The sequence below is a fragment of the Mercenaria mercenaria genome, chromosome 14 (assembly GCF_021730395.1).
Source record: "Mercenaria mercenaria strain notata chromosome 14, MADL_Memer_1, whole genome shotgun sequence".
Classification (NCBI taxonomy): domain Eukaryota; kingdom Metazoa; phylum Mollusca; class Bivalvia; order Venerida; family Veneridae; genus Mercenaria; species Mercenaria mercenaria.
In genome coordinates this window covers 56863240-56881040 of record NC_069374.1, presented here as the reverse complement: position 1 = coordinate 56881040, position 17801 = coordinate 56863240, and the positions used below count along the sequence as shown (strand labels likewise).

The following is a 17801-nucleotide window of genomic DNA, read 5'->3' as shown; positions in this document are numbered from 1 at the left end:
TATTTTTCTTATCTGGAATGGGAAAAATAAAGCATATTCAGGAAATCTCTGATTTTCTTGTTCCCAAAGTAAGTCTCTAACAGAACATGTATGAAGTGAAAAATGTCATGAATGCTATGAAATAAATTACAATATTTTGTTCTCAACTGAAATATTACAAAGGGAGTTAATTCAGTTACATATACAGCTGAACCTCCGTTAGCAACCACCTGTATCAAACATTCACTTGCCTTAAACAGCCAATCAGCCAACATCCCAAATTGATTTTTTTTTATTATAATTTCAACCTGTCTTTATCAGCCACCTGCCATAAATAGCAGACTGTATCACCCCCATGCCAAGGCTGGCTGCTTAATATAAGTTGGACTGTATCACTGACTAAGAAGGATGATCTGTATGAAAAACAGACAGTGGGTGTGAATGACAGGCAGGCTAAAAGATAAACATTTGTTTACAAACATGCATTAGCTGCTACTGTATGAGTAAGGCCATGATAATTGCAAGTATTCTCCCAATGTATACCACATACAACATCTCACATTGTATCTCACCTACCATATTTATCCTTGTGAACATGCATTTATTTTTTATTCTTTATCTACACAGATAACTTCATTAATTTTTGCACCCTAATTTTTTTTTTTAATTGAGCCAAAGACAAGAATACATTTCAGTCGACACTGGTGTCATCAAGGCTTTTTCTAATAAAAAACCTAGAAGATGCTATTGTAGAAAAGTGCATGTCTTCCCCAAAGCATAGGAGAAATGGGCAAGAAGTCGATAGGGGGCAGGCGTGAAAATCAAAGAGATATTGATGGTTAGCTTAATGACAGAAAAACAACAGAGACCATTCTACTTGGCATGTCCAATCATCCCATGAAGTTTCAATGTTCTTGGTCAAGTGGTTCTCAAGTTATGGGTTGGAAACAGTTTTCCATGTTCTAGCTCCTGTGACCTTGACCTTTGATGGAGTGATCCTAAAATCAATAGGGGTCATGTACTCTAAATGTCCAATCTTCCTATGAAGTTTCAACATTCCGGGTCATGTGGTTGCAAGTTATTGATCAGAAACAGTTTTCCATGTTTAGGCCCCTGTGACCTTGACCTTTGTTTGAGTGATCCAAAATCTATAGGGGTCATCTACTTTGCATGTCCAATCATCCTATGAAATTTCAATATTCTGGTTTAAGTGGTACGTTCTCAAGTTATTGATCGGAAATAATTTTCCATGTTCTGGCCCCTGTGACCTTGACCTTTGATGGAGTGACCCCAAAACCAATAGGGGGTCATCTGCTCTGTCATCTGTCCAATCATCCTATAAAGTTTCAGCATTCTGGATGACTAAATGGTTCTCCAGTTATTGATCGAAAATTGGTTTTCCATGTTCAGACCCTTGTGACTTTTGATGAAGTGACCCCAATAACAATATGGATCATCTACACTGTAAGCCCTATCAATGTATGAAGTTTGAAGCTTCTATAGGTCAAATATGGTTCTCCAGTTATTGATCGGAAATGAAGTGTGACGGATTGATGGACGGACAGGGCAAAAACAATGTTATGTCCCCCAGTGGGGTGGGTGGGGGTGGTGGGGGGGGGGAGACATAATTAATGACTTAATATTTTTACATCATTATTTACTAAACATTTTCTCAAACAGTTGACAAGGAAATCAATTTTATATAAATTTAAGCAAAGTTATCTCATTTGATTAATTATGGTAAATACTTTTTGATGACCACTGGAATCTATTTCAAGAGGTTTCTAATATAAATATTTTAGCATGATAAGTGATATAAAGTATCTTTCCACACACACAAAAAAAATAGTTTCTATATTTTTTGTAACTGTTTAAAACTTTCACATTTGACCGGAGTTTGGCTACCCCACCAAAAAATGCCCTTGTTTAATCCATATAAATGGGTATATGCTTCTACTATATATATATATAACTTTCTTCTTTTATAACAGTTATCTAAACATCTTATAAATGATTAGTTTTAAATGTATTGTGAAGTTGTAATTTTGGCTACTTTTGTGGATTACGTCTTATTTTAAACTTAAGTCTATGCAAACTATGCAAAAATATAGTGAATTTTAACACAATAAAAATGCAGAAACTGATTGTGCAGCTTTTGTGCCTACAACAACTGCTTATGTTTCTTTTTACCATGTCTGTGTGTATCATTGTACTCAACAGTTTCAGATCAATCATGAGAAAAGCAACAAATTTATTTAACAAGGAAATTATTTATTTTGATATCTTTATAATTGTAAGCAATTAAAACCTCACAATTTTATTCAACATAAATAAAAATTCACTATATTATGGCATATCGTGAAAAGACATTTTTTATTACCTCCCTTTATCATGGCTGAATCAGTAAAATCATTTTTAAGTTTGTATAAAAAGCTTCCCTGACAGATGATTTATCTGAATTCTTCCCTTTGGAGGCTGTCTTTCTATAGGCCTTGACTTACTACTCACGCACGATAATTAAAACGACAGCATGTTTATATTATTGTTTGATTGTTATGGTTCTAATGCATCGCTGAACTCAAAAAGGATGTCAATGATAGAAGTTAAGTGCATACTGTAATGTTATACAAAAATATTTTCTATATTTAAACGTTTTAATGAAGAAAAATCATAATTATAAAACATGTTATCGTTTGAGTTATCGTGCAGCATTTATACTTCAGATAAGCAATGCTGTTAATTTAAATAGATTTTGATACTCAGTATGCAAATAAACTTTCTGATAACATTCCATATCTATCTTTTTTCTTTGTGCAGACTCAGTGCAGTTCTATACTCACCCATTTCCCATGAAACTGTCACGGACAAACAAACTGGTTAATGACAAACTTCATCAAAGACAGATTTGTTATCCTTCAAGTTGCAAAAGTAATTACCAGTGAATCATCCCACACAAAAACCACAAAATATTGCCTCAAGTTACCCTTCGACTTACATTTTCTTGCAAGATATTGTGCAAACCTGTTTCTCACTGGATAATACAAAATGCAGAACTGATCATATTTAAAATATAATACCTGTAACTTTGTTTCAGAACAGGAGATAGCATTGAGATTTTCAGCTCACCTTTTCAAAGAACTATTTTTTTCGTTTTTGATGGATTTTAAATCACACCAACACAGCTCAGATTATAATACTGGTAAGCCGACTTTCCAGTTTAAATGGTAGGAGCAGAGCCAAGCTGCTCCTCCAGGCAATATTACAGGTACAGGTGAGCACCACCATCCACAACCTAGCCGGACAGCTTCCTCACATGGGAATACAAGTAGGGATCAAAGTCACACCAATGTGGAGCAAACCATTTGAAGGCAGTGGAGGGAACTTCATGGCTACAGAGCCTCTAGCAGCCAGTACAAAAAAATAAATTCTTGTAGACAGTGTCATACACCTTGATTGTAAGGAAAGTAAAATTAACACTGTCTTGCAGAATTTCTACCAAAATCAGTGTGTACTCTGCAGACAAGTTTGGAAACTCTTTAGGAAAATCTCCACACCTACAAGACTCAATGAGGTGTCATTTTCTCCTGTACCTACCACACTCTAGTTAATTATCTGCAAGTGTATGTGAAAGTATCATTGAAAACTACACTTGGTTTTCTCGCAACTTATTGAACAACCCATGGAAGATTTTACTCATTAATACTGTTTGAACATCCCTCACAGCATACAACCCACTGTAATCACAGAATTAAGCATGCTGGCTTTTTAAAGTATCAATGAGAAGATACAGAACTAAATGAACAACCCATAATTATCAGCAAGTTAATAACTTTGTACAATTTGAACACCCCTCACAACTTACAGCTTGCTGTATCACAGAAGAAAGCAAGAAACTAGTAATTCTGAGATACATAACTTAATGAACAACCCATAACAGCAAGTTATTATTTTGTACAGTTTGAACATCCCTCACAACTCACAGCCTGCTGTATCACAGGAGAAAGCATGCTAACTTTCTAAAGAATTAATTAGGAGATAAATACACCCATGACATCTTTATAATTTATTTCTACAGTATTTTAAATTTGCAAGTTTGGATTATATATTAAATTATTTTGGAGTGATAGTGCAAACTTGGATCATTTTTTATCCTAACTGCTAAGGTGAGTTAATATAATCTGACCATTAACTACAAAAACATTTCTTTTTTTTGCAGATAATTTAAAAAAAATCTATTTTTAAACATAAATCATGAAGAAATAGTCTCCATCATTCGAGATTGGATTTATACTATAAGGAAATGCCAAGAAATTTTATTTTAAAATTGTAACATTTTCCCCCATTTATAAACTTATATTCTAATAATTTATAACTTTGATTTCAAAATAAACTTTAAATAATTCATCAGTAGGAATTATTTATCATCAAAATTTCAAAAACAAAATGTTTGAAATCATATTTTACGAAAAAAAAACAAAACAAATGATTTTGAAATTACAACAGGAATTGTTTATATGATTTCCAACTACAAGTTTAATATCTAATAAATTGGAATGATTTTTTATAATATGACTTCTGAGTAAAACTTGTTGTGAACTTCATAAGAAAAAATTAATTATAATAATATTTCTATTGTATAAATACATTTTTTTTAGAACTATTGAATAAATGATCGGCAGTCTACAAAATGGAAAATAAAAAAATATAATTTTTGAATAAAGTTACATAATAACTGTAATAAATAGAAATAAAATTATATTTTTCATAAAATTTCAATTAAAAGTAACAACTTTTTTGTTTTTTAAATATCTTTGTGTCAGAGTTGTGCCACACAAAAAATACAGATTTTGATTTTCATCAAATTTTGGCTTAAACATATTTTCCTAATTTTCCGAAGCATGCATGGCTTCAATCTATTATACTATAATGGATTCATTTCATCACTTTAAAAAGTCTGACATGAATACTACTGGATTAACATTTTTACATCCAGCAAAGACTTAATGTTTTGTTTTTTTAATTATTTTTTTTTATTTTTGAGAATTTCAAAATTTGAAATTTTTTACCAGGTGGTTCCTTTAACCAGGCAGATTCTGGGAGTTTAAGATAAGACTATTATCATTTTAAAAATTACAAGTTGCATACATCAAATTTCTTAATGTATTTCTTAATCAATAGTTAAAAAAAAAAAACCTTCCTCTGTAATATTTTACCACACAAAAACACCTTCGAAAATCCAGGTTTCATACATATCAAACTTTTCACTTACATAACAGGAGTGAGACTCAAGAAATATAATTTTTCAATGTCATCAGATTAGACAAACATGATTATGTATAATTCTGTAATAAGAGCATCACAATGCGGAGCAATATACGCCAGAAAGTGACCTTTGACCTCTTAGTGTGACCTTGATCTTAAAGTGAGCCATCCGAAATATGCACTTTGCATGCCGTCGCAATGTGGTGAGCATTTGTACCAAGATTCTGTAAAATCCTTCAAGCACTTCAAGAGTTACCAAGCAGACACAAAACAAACTCATATGACTTTTGACCCTAAGTATGACCTTGACCCGAGCCATCCAAAACATGCGCTCTGCACGTGGTCTTGATGTGGTGAACATTAATTTTGTGTTTCCTCGAAATCCTTCAAGGGGTTGAAGACTTATACAGTGGACACCAAATTGCTAAAGGACAGTCATACAGACAGACGGCACAATTCGTCCCTTCGGGCGTATATAACTTTAAAATAACCGATATAAAATAAAACAAGAGACCATGATGGTTAGAATCGCTACACTATCCAAATGACCAGTTTTGAACTGAGTATGACATCGTTATTTTATTATTTGACAAAGTGACTAGTTTTTGAGCACATGTGACCTAGATATCATCAAGATAAAAAATTCTGACCAATTTTCATGAAGATCCATTGAAAAATATGACCTCTAGAGAGGTCACAAGGTTTTTCTATATTTGACCAATGACCTAGTTTTTGAAGGCATGTGACCCCACTTTTAAACTTACCTAGATATTATCAAGGTGAACATTCTCACCAAATTTCATGAAGATCTCGTGAAAATATGGCCTCTAGAGAGGTCACAAGGTTTTTCTATTTTTCGACTACTGACCTAGTTTTTGACCACACATGACCCAGTTACAAAACAAAGACCTAGATATCATCAAGCTGAAATTCTCTTAATTTTCATGAAGACCCATTAGAATATGGCCTCTAGAGACATCACAAGGTTTTTCTATTTTTAGACCTACTGACCTAGTTTTTGACTGCACGTGACCAAGTTTCGAATTTGACCTAGATATCATCAGTTGAAAATTCTGACCAATTTTACATGAAGATCTATGAAAAATATGGCCTCTAGAGAGGTCACAAGTTTTTTCTATTTTTTAGATCTACTGACCTAGTTATTGCCCGCGTGTTGACCAGTTTCGAACTTGACCTAATATCATCAAGGTGAACATTCTGACCAATTTTCATAAAGATCCCATGAAAAATATGGCCTATAGTGAGGTCACAAAGTTTTTCATTTTCAGACCTATGACTAAGTTTTTGACGCACGTGACCATTTTCGAATTGACCTAGATATCATTACCAGGTGGATCATTCTGACCAAATTTCATGGAAGATCATTGAGAAAATATGAGCCTCTAGAGATGTCACAAGGTTTTTTTCTAATTTTTAGACCTTCTGACTATTTTTGACCCACGTGACCAGTTTCGAACTTGCCCTAGATATCAGAAAGGTGAACATTATACTAATTTTCATGAAGATCTTGTGAAAATATATGGCCTCTAGAGAGTCACAAGGATTTACCTATTTTTAGACCTACTGACCTAGATTTTGACCACGTGACCCAGTTTCAAACATGACTAGATAACTCAAGGTGAACATTCTGACCAATTTTCATGAAGATCTTGGTAAATATATGGCCTCTAGAGAGTCACAATGTTTTTCTATTTTAGACCTACTGACTAGTTTTGACCGCACGTTGACCCATTTCAAACTTGACCAGATATCATCAGGTGAACATTCTGACCAACTTTCATAAAGATCCATGAAAAATGTGACCTCTAGAGTCGTCAAAGCAAAAGTTTACGCACCACGGACGGACCACGCACGGACGACGGACGCTGCGTGATCACAAAAGCCCACCTTGTCACTTTGTGACAGGTGAGCTAAAAATCTGGAAAATGTGCATTTTCATGTTAAATTATATATATTGTGGATTTAAAATTAGTCACAAATAAATCAAAGAGTTATTTGTAAAACACATAATTATGCCCCATGTCTAAGGGTACTAGGCATGTAATTTTGAATTTAACCTTTTGCCTGCTGGGTCAAGTGATTCTGATTTTACGACCATTGCAGACCAAGATCATTCGAGCAGGCTAATCATGGTCTGCACTGTTCGCTATTCAGTCAATAAGTTTTCAGTGAACACCCCTTTAAATAGTAAGTGGTACTGCCAAAATTGAATGATGGAACTATCCATTTTAGTAATTTAGCAGTTTGCTATGACCTTGACCTTTGACCTAATGACTCCAAAAATAGTAGAGGTCTACAGTCCTTAGGATAAGTCCTATCAAACTCTACTGCTGTTGATTAAATCCTTTTTGACTCTCTCCCTGACTCCAAACCCGTCACTGCAACCTTCACCTTTGGCAAACTGAATCTAAATAAGCTATTCAGACCACAAACAACTATATCCTAAGAATTCTGACAGCTCAAAGTCCAATAATTCTACAGTTACTGATCTTAAACCCAGTTTTTAGCCTCAAGATCACTGTGACACTGACCCTCAAATATTATAGATGTCAGTACTGCATGGGCACCAGTATTATCATTCCATGAACTATGGATGCTGTCCAGCTGATGACTGCAACCTTCTTCAATCTTACAGTCAGAGTGATCTGACCCAAAAAGCATCAACAAAGAAAGAAACAAGAGCTGTTTGTAAAATGCATATGGCCACATGATGACCTGCTTTAGGCTTTGAACCTTTGACCAAATGACTTCAAAAACATCAGCTACAGGCAAGCATCCAATGATGATTGGCAGCCTATTAGCTTTCTTTCATTATTGAGAGGAAAATTATTTCAGTCAAGAGATCACTGCAGCCTTGATATTTGACTACTGACCCCCAAACCCAACTCCCACCCCCCAAAAACAAAGAAAAAAACAGGGGTCTTCCACTGACCACCAGATACCATCCTATCAAGTTTAATGACTGTAGGCTTAAGCCTATCAAGGGACCAACAGATAAGAGCAAAATAATACATCTACTCTTCCTTGAAGAAGAGTATAATAAACTAAAAAGATTCCCACAGCTCCTGATGTTAAAATGGGTAATAAACAACAGCAGCCCAACAATTTTGAAAACCCATAAACTCTTATTAATAGTTTAATCTTTCATCCCAACTGTCAGTTAAGAACAAACAAACAAACAAATTTATTTTCTCATAAACTATAAGTTTCTAGTGATAAGCATCATATATACATATTAATAGCATTTAGAATGGGGAATGCATAAAGCAATTTTAACATATCATCTGCCTATCATGAATTCACTGTGCAATACTTTTAAATTGCAGATCAGCAAAATGATATATGTCTCAAATATCACTTCATCATCAGAAACTTTCGAATCCTATGAAACTATATAAATCGCAGCAGACAAAAGATTTTGACATGAGCAGGATGCAACTTTTTCTTGACTACAAAATGTTTAGACTGTTTAGTCTCTATCAGATTAAATATTTTAAGTGCCTTCATTTTCTCCTGATCAAGTTTCATCAGAATCTGCATAAAATGGAAAATGCACAACTCTACGAATAATTATTTTCTATAAAGAATGACACTGACAGAGAATCATCCTCCACACTAGAGAAACAACTGTATGAAAGGTGTTACCTCTTAAAAGGGACATAACTCATAAGATTGAAATAGAAATAATAGGATTTTAAATTAAAAATCACAGATCAATGTTGTTTAAATTCATATTTTGTGAGTATAATTTTTATAGTAATTAGCTTAAATTATTATACAATTTCTTCTAACTTTTACATAAAATATGTATCACAGAATTAACATAGTTGACAATTTTTCTGCGTATCTATTTAATCTTTTAATTTGTAACCAAAACAAACTGAATCATTTTATTCTTTTTTTGCTAAATATTTTCAAGAAACTTATAAAGATACATACCACTTTTTTTTTAATTAAGTAAGGAACTTAGGTACGGACCCACCTTATGATTTAGATTTATAATATAATACATTATGCATTTTATAAAACATAGAAAGTTTTTGGAACCCTTAAACTACACCAATGTTATCTAATTATAATTATGAAAAGGGCAATAAATCTTTCAAATACTGTTAAAGGCTAATGCCTTTGTTTAAAATGTGGCTGCCATATTTTCCGTTGTGAACAAACAATCTATTCATTTCTTGTTAAATCCTATTTCTGATAATAACTTTCTTTAACGTTTTCCGAAGGTTTTAATATTGCTGAATATACTAGAATGTTTCATTGAATCTACTGTATTTTATTATCTCCCTTTATGACACTAACTATAACATTTCATGTGCAGTATTAAATGTAGTGTTTAATTCTAACCATGTAAGTATGCAAAACTTCTATTTGGAAAGCTGTTTCATTTGTTTCTAAAATAAAATTTTAAAGCATTATGGACCTTTAAAATAGAGTGATCAATTTCACATTTAGCTAATACCCAATTTGGAGTCTGATTTTTTTAGAAAAAAACAAACAAACAAAACAAACATGTTTAAAAACTGTGCTAAAGTTGCCAACAAACAGCTAAGATTTGAAACCCATTTAGTTATGGCAGATAGACAGATGAGTGAGTTTGGTTTTACGGCGAATCGACACAAAAATAGTCATATATTGCCAAGTATAGACTGTCACAGATGAACAGACAGAAATAAATACAGACATGATAGAGCAAAACCACTTTATTCGACAGTAATGCAGGAGTAATACAGTAGCAGTAAACAGTTATTCTAAGTGCAAAAAAATTCCTAGTTAATTGCATATTAAATACTGCACATCTGTTTACTGCCAGACAGTTTTAATGATCGTTCATTTAATAGTAAAACTGGCTTCATCCTTAACATTAAAAGAAAATGAATTGGGCTGTCTTAAAGTACAGTTGAATTTCAAATTCCAAGGAATCAACAGTTTTACGTAGATATAACTGAAATTTGAATTAAAATGGTCTTTTGTGCATGTTTTCGGGATTGGACTTGAAAACGTCTTCGAGAAATTTAAGATAAGAGCGTCTGAGATATTGAGTTTCACCAGTATTTTCTAAAAGTGGTCTTCAAATGCAAGAAAGTTCATCACATATGAATTTTTGCACAAAGTATATATGAGCCGTGCCATGGGAAAACCAACATAGTGGGTTTGCAACCAGCATGGATCCAGACCAGCCTGCGCATCCGCAGTCTGTCAGGATCATGCTGTCATTAACATTTCTCCATTCATAGGCTTGAAAGCGACAGCTGATCCTGACAGACTGCGCGGATGCGCAGGCTGGTCTGGATCCATGCTGGTCGCCAACCCACTATGTTGGTTTTCTCATGGCGCAGCTCAATTATCTCTAAAATACAACAATGACAAATTGTGAGGAGTGAAATGTTACATACACATATTAAATTTTTGAAAATGACCAACTAATGCCTGTTGTAATATAGACTTTTACATAATTTTGTGATATATAAATATCTGATGGAGCTGTATCTATCAATCAAGCTATCAGTTGATTGCAATTTTTGTAAATGTCCAAATGCATGGAAGGTGAAAGTTGCTTCCAATAATTGATGGTTCTCTCTTCTATTAATGGCGATAAGTTCTCTCTTCTATCGATGTCTTTCTAAAGAACACAAGAATAATTTTGCCAAATAAAAATTTTCCATCCATTTTCCAGCATATTGACCTCTACCACAAACTGAGACCCCCATTTCTCCTTGTAGCTTGAAACTTGCACACAAGACTTATATATAATTTATATTGCAAAACCAAGATGTCCGCTGCAGACAATATCAAAATGAGCCTTAGCAGTTCCTGTTACTATTCAGCCTGAATTTCCTTAAAAAATGCAACTTACTGTGGCTTCGAGACCAGTCGAAAAAAACCAGCATCTGATTGGCTGATTCTGAACTCATTCTTGAAATTGGCCAATGGCAAGGCTGCACTCTTAGACTGGTCGCATAATTCAAGTTTTTACTACCTTGAACTTACGAATGTGGTAAAATACCTTTTGGCATTGAGAATAAATACTGCATACCTGTAAATATGATTAGCTGTCTGAATGCTTGTTAATTACCCCAGGAGTCTGTTTACAAGTGGAGGTGAAACACAGAACTTTAAGTACCTAAGCAAACAGATAAACTAAGTATCTATTTTGACTACTAAGGAACATTATTTATTCATTTTGTTGGGGGGTGGGGGGAGGTTAAGTCACACTGACACATTATGTTAATCATTTCGCATTACCCAAGGTGCCCCTCTGGGTATTATTTCAGGCAAAAGGCATCTGGAAAGATATAATCATTAAATTTTGTATGTCTCTGCTAGATGGCTTCCTCAGGATTTCTTTATTACAAATAATATTTTGAACCCATAGTGCTGAGTGGTAAGTGATACCAAGACATCTATCTGAACCAATGGAGTGGATGGAGGTGCTCAGCAATACTGAAAACTTTAAAATGCTTACAAATTGGGTGTATTTTTAATAATATAAATGCTGAAGTCTGATTTTGTATGTATTTTGTATCAACCCCTTCCTTCCCAACACTCCCGACAACTTCTATCTCCACAACAAAAGTGACTTTTTTTATTTGTACTACATGTATAGGCCACTTAAGCAAAAAGACATATTTCAACTTCTCAAATGATTTCATTTTTAACAAAAATCTCTGAACTGGTTGCATTCATGCCAGTCTCTATAACAAAATTCTTTCAGACACATCTACAGATCTATCAGAAAATAATGAATTAAGGTTGATTTCAATTTGAAACATCATGAAATGTCAATTTCTGTAACAGTGGGCTTTTCATAGTGGGTTATTGTAAATAAAACCTATAAATTTTAAATACACATCATACTAAAATAATATCAACTGAATAAAACCGACTGATCATTTTTGGTGTCTCTTACAATCTATCACGATTTTTAAACATTTTGACAATCATCTGCAAGCATGCCCCTTTAAGTATCTTGGAATTTAATTGGAAGTTAAATTAGCAGGGCTATATTAACAGAAGAAAGAACTCAAAGAACAAAAAACTAGATAATTTCCTAAACCCCTCTATTAAAAAAAAACCCTTTTGAACTTCTTTTGCATTAAATATAAGCAATGTGTCAAATACAATGCCTGTTTTATATATATTTCAGGAGGAAGACATGCCAGAAATCCACTGATCTGCTAAAATCTGCCTGACCAACATGGATAAATTAATTCTACAAGCCAGTATTCTCATTGTTGTAGCAGTACTACAGATTTGTTCTGCAGACTGTCCTTACGGTTGTTCATCATGCAGTGATGGGCGTCTCCAGTGCCCAGGGGCGGGGCTGACTGTTCTTCCCTCACCAATCCCAAAGGACACATTTGTTATTGATCTAACCCAAAATAAAATAAACACTCTGAATAAACTACCTGATCTGCCAGAGCTCCAATCATTCAGGATGTCCTTAAACGAAATACGTGTCATCAAGGGAGGTGACTTTGAAGCCGCATCATCCCTCATGAGCCTTGACTTATCTACGAACTCCATATCTAAAGTGTACAAGCATGGATTCCAAGGGCTCATAAACCTCGAAACTATATCACTCAACGGAAACAAGATCAAAGAGATTGGGCAAATCTTCAGAAATACACCTGCTCTCAACTCGCTACGTCTAGGGAATAATGAGATAGAGACCATCGAGGAAGAAAACTTCGAGAAAAACAACATGATCAAGATGCTAGATCTGAGTAACAATAAAATATCAAGTATCCACGGTAATGCTTTCAAAAATATGGACATGTTGCGGTACTTGATCATCAGCAACAATCCTATTACCACACTTTCCGATCTGACATTCAGCAGTACCATGCTATCATTGGCTGATTTCTCAAACTGTCAATTAGAGTCGGTGCCACGTACCATGCCACCGTCGCTGACTGATTTCCGTCTTGGCAATAACCGTATCACTGCCATTAATGACGAAGACTTTAACAACATTACAAGACTAAATCTACTTACCCTAAATGACAACAAAATCAATCACATTGAGCATCGGTCATTTGAGAGTCTAGAGAACTTGAAAGAACTTTGGTTCAGCAGGAACGAAATGGTGTACATACCCAGGGGTCTGCCAAAGGGATTGATCAAACTGTTTATTGACAATAACCAAGTTGTTGAGCTTGAGCCAATGTTGTTCAAAGAAGATGCCAAGCTGAAAGTATTGTCTCTAGAAGGAAACAGGGTGAGGAAAGTGCATCAGGATTCTTTAAAATACGTGAATGACCTTGAAAAACTTAACCTACAAGGTAACCAGCTCTCACTGATAGATGTTGGAACATTTACCAATCTTCCTAAGTTGCAGATGCTAACTCTTACCGATAATCCAATCCAAGTTTTTGAGCAAGGAGCTTTTGCTGGGCTTGACAGTCTCACTGACCTCTCAATGGCATACATTGACCATCGAAACACAGGTGTAGAGAAAGTTCTTCATGAGAACTTTCTTACCACTATGCCTAATCTGACCTCTGTTGACCTTATGAGTAGTGTTGAACTAACAAAAGCATTTCTTGCCAAGTTTGCTGAAACAGGAAATGAAACATTAGATAGTGTTAAGAAAGTCAATTTGCAGTACAACGAACTGACCACCATACCCGAAGCTGTCCAAACTGTTTTTCCCAACGTAAAACAACTTCTTCTGGATGGTAATCTTCTTCAGTGTGATAGTAAATTGCTATGGTTACGAGCCTGGATGCAGACGACAACAACCGTATCTTTTCACCAATATGAACCACCAACATGTGACTCACCAAAGGCAGTTCATGGACGACTCATCTCTGAATTATCACCGACAGATTTTACAGATGTACCAGAGCTGCCGACGAGACAGTCAAACACACAGCAATTTTCCAAAACTGAAATATCTCAACCCGCCGAAACCTCCCCATCAAGGAACACATATCAACCATCAAGTGATGTCAATGATCGTCAGGATAATCGCAACAACAACAACCCTCAGACCAATCGCCAATCAACAGCAATAGGTGGCGTCCGAGTTGTCATAAAACCACCGCGTAACCAACTGCAACCAAAATCTTCCAACAAAGATGTTCAAAACAAAAAGATGACAAAGGCTGAACGTAAAGCTGCAAGGAAAGCTGAGAGAGAAAGAAAGAGAAAGGAGAAAGAAGAAAGACGAAGACAGAGGAAGTTAAATCGGAAAGACGATGACGCAAAGCGTAAGAAGCGTAGGATTCACAGTAAGAAAGGTATGCGCTGCAAAGTGGACAAGGACGGCAACATGAAATGTGTCAGAAGAAAGAGATGCCAGGTAGACGAACATGGAAATATGATATGCCGTAAACGTAAAAACAAGAAAGGCAGAAAACGCAAGGCAAAAACAGCTTAAAGCTGGAACTTATAGTGTATATAATCTTTACTGATATTCTTACTATGCAAATTTGTACAGAAGATTCTAAAAACTGCAGAAGTAAATTATAACCTGTGAGTGCTGTGAAACACTTAAGACAGTAATAACCAATATTTTATGGATTTGAGGTAGCTCTGCATGTTCGGACCAAAATTTTTTCTACAATGTAGAATTTGATTAAACCCTAATTTTCCAAAAATTAAGAATATACATAGGAAACTCATAGCAAATAAAAAAGATAGGGTCTTGTGCTTGAAGATTTGCTAGATTGATTTGAAAAATGCGGATATCGCACAAATTTTCGTAATCAGCGTCTATGGGAAAATCCAACTTTTGGTGACATTTTGGCAAATAGAAAATTTTTGTACTATGTAGATTTTAATGAAACTTCTCACAGCCATAAATGAACAAATGACCTGCAATATGGTGTAAAAAATGTAAAGGTCTGAGCATGTTTTGAGATTTATGCCAATGATTTAAAGAGATCAGCACAACTCAAACTAATTTAAAAGATCATTTGGAATTATTTAACATGCCAAATCTCTTAACATCAAAGACATATTTTAACTTTCAAAAGATAGTTACGTTGTTGTTTTAATAAATCTAATCACAGGTTGCCATTTATTCATATAATGGTGTTCTGTTACTTCCGGTTTATCATACATGCAGAACTACCTTACACTGAGACACAGCGAGTTTGTTACAAGCTTGCGACTAGGCCTCTGGAGTTTAATTTTGAACTTTTAAGTTTCATAATCAGTTTAATTTGAGCTCAGTGTTCGACCATCAAAAAATCTTCTATCTGAGCTTTAAGTTTGCGGTTCTGAGAGCTGCTTCATAAGTGTTAGGTGATGTGAGTATTATTGAAATAATCCATTCATTAAGTCAGTAACAAAAGGAATTGCACTATACTAACAGAATTTTATGTTGTTATTTTTTTTTTATCAAAATTTTGTAAATGGCTTATTTTTATTACATTGTTATAATGCAATATAGAAATATTCAATAAATAATTTGTACTCATATTTTCTTAATATTTGACCCTGCCTGCTTCACCTAAGCAGCCGAAAATCTGAAAATTAAATTGATTCTCAGACTACTTCATCAATGTCCAACAAACACTTTGAAAAAATCAAGCTTTTAAAGAAAATATCTCCGGCAACATAATACTAATGCAATTTCATGAAAGTCTTTAAGTAAAATGGCTCTTAAAATTTATCTTTAAGTGTGCTGTTTAGATTACAAGTTTATACAGAAGGTAAGAAAAAAACAAGAGCTGTCCATAAGACAGCGCGCTCCACTATTCGGGGATTTGACAGTAAAATGAATGAGAGACCTCTACTATGAAAGGAAGATACACCAAGGTGCATAATTCCATCAATTACACAAATTAGAGTTATTAGCATTGTTACAACAAATGCAGATGATGATGGTAATGATATATTTTGAGTTTCAAGTCATTATCTTATAATAATAATAATATAGTACCAAAGTTATGTCCAGAAAACAAAGTTAGTTAAAAAGTTTAAGTATAAAAGGGGCATAATTTGGTCAAAAATACAAACAGAGTTATGGGGATTGTTACCACACATGCAGATAATGGTGATAAAGATACATTTTAAGTTTCAAGTCTTTATCTTATATATTGCATTAAAGTTATATCCAGAAAGCGAAGATTGCAAAAATAGTTTAAGTACAAAAGGGGCATAATTCTGTCAAAAATACAATTAGAGTTATGGGGTATGTAACCACACATGCAGATGAAGATTATAAACAAATATTTTTAATTTCAAGTCATTGTCTTTAAAGTACCAAAGATATGTCTATTAATAAAGCTTTCGAAAAAAATTAACATGAAAATAATTCCAAGTATAACTCCTTGGTGACCTTGACCTTGGGTATAATGGGCCCAGCCCCTGCAAACATTATGTTTGTATGTTGGACAATGTTTTTGAGAAATTACAGTAAGATATAAGCAATAGTAACAAAGATATGACAGAAAAACTAAGGTTGCCTAAAAACTTTAACCTTAAAAATAACCTAAGTATAACCCTTGGTGACCTTGACCTTGGGTATAATGGGCTCAGCCCCTACACATACATTGTTTGTATACTAGACAATGTTTATGTGCAGTAAGAGTAAGATATAAGCAATAGTAACAAAGATATGACAGAACAAGAGGACCATGATGGTCCTGAATCGCTCACCTGTTCCCACATGACCCAGTTTTGGGTTTGACGTCGTTTTTTCTATTATTTGACATAGTGACCTAGTTTTTGAGCTCAAGTGACCTAGTTTTGAACTTGACCTAGATATCATCAAGATAAAAATTCTGACCAATTTTCATGAAGATCCATTGAAAAATATGGCATCTAGAGAGGTCAAAAGACTTTTTTATTATTTGCCCTACTGACCTAGTTTTTGAATGCAGTTGACCCAGTTTCAAATTTGAACTAGATATCATCAAGATGAATATTCAGACCAACTTTCATTCAGATCCCATGAAAAGTATGGCCTCTAGAGAGGTCACAAGGTTTTTTTTATTATTTGACCTACTGACCTAGTTTTTGATGGCACGTGACCCAGTTTCAAACCTGACCTAGATATCATCAAGGTGAACATTCTGACCAATTTTCATGAAGATCCATTCAAGGGTATGGCCTCTAGAGAGGTCACAAGGTTTTTCTATTTTAAGACCTACTGACCTAGTTTTTGATCGCAGCTGACCCAGTTTCAAACTTGACCTATATATCATCAAGATAAACATTCAGACCAACTTTCATACAGATCCCATGAAAAGTACGACCTCTAGAGAGGTCACAAGGTTTTTTCATTATTTGACCTACTGACCTACTTTTTGAAGACACGTGACCCACTTTCGAACTTGACCTAGATACCATCAAGATGAACATTCTGACCAATTTTTATGAAGATCCATTCAAAAGTATGGCCTCTAGAGAGGTCACAAGGTTTTTCTATTTTTAGACCTACTGACCTAGTTTTTGACTGCATATGACCCAGTTTCGAACTTGACCTAGATATCATCAAGCTAAACATTCAGACCAACTTTCATACAGATCCCATGAAAAATATGACCTTTAGAGAGATCACAAGGTTTTTCTATTAT

General features: G+C 34.4%; 2 protein-coding genes across 3 annotated transcripts in view; one reads left to right on the top strand and one right to left on the bottom strand.

Moving 5' to 3' along the window:
- LOC123527892 (arf-GAP with coiled-coil, ANK repeat and PH domain-containing protein 2-like) overlaps positions 1 to 17801 on the bottom strand; it is a 93907-nt gene that overhangs the window by 31488 nt on the left and 44618 nt on the right. The window lies entirely within an intron of this gene.
- On the top strand, positions 3967 to 15697 carry LOC123527891 (leucine-rich repeat-containing protein 15-like). Of its 2 annotated transcripts, none has more exons than XM_045307609.2 (2): positions 3967 to 4142; positions 12416 to 15697. In XM_045307609.2, the coding sequence occupies exon 2, from the start codon at positions 12467 to 12469 to the stop codon at positions 14651 to 14653; it is 2187 nt and encodes a 728-aa protein (XP_045163544.2). In that variant the 5' UTR covers positions 3967 to 4142; positions 12416 to 12466; the 3' UTR covers positions 14654 to 15697. The 2 variants fall into 2 exon arrangements, with proteins under 2 accessions (XP_045163544.2, XP_045163545.2); XM_045307610.2 differs by lacking the exon at positions 3967 to 4142 and adding an exon at positions 8856 to 9000.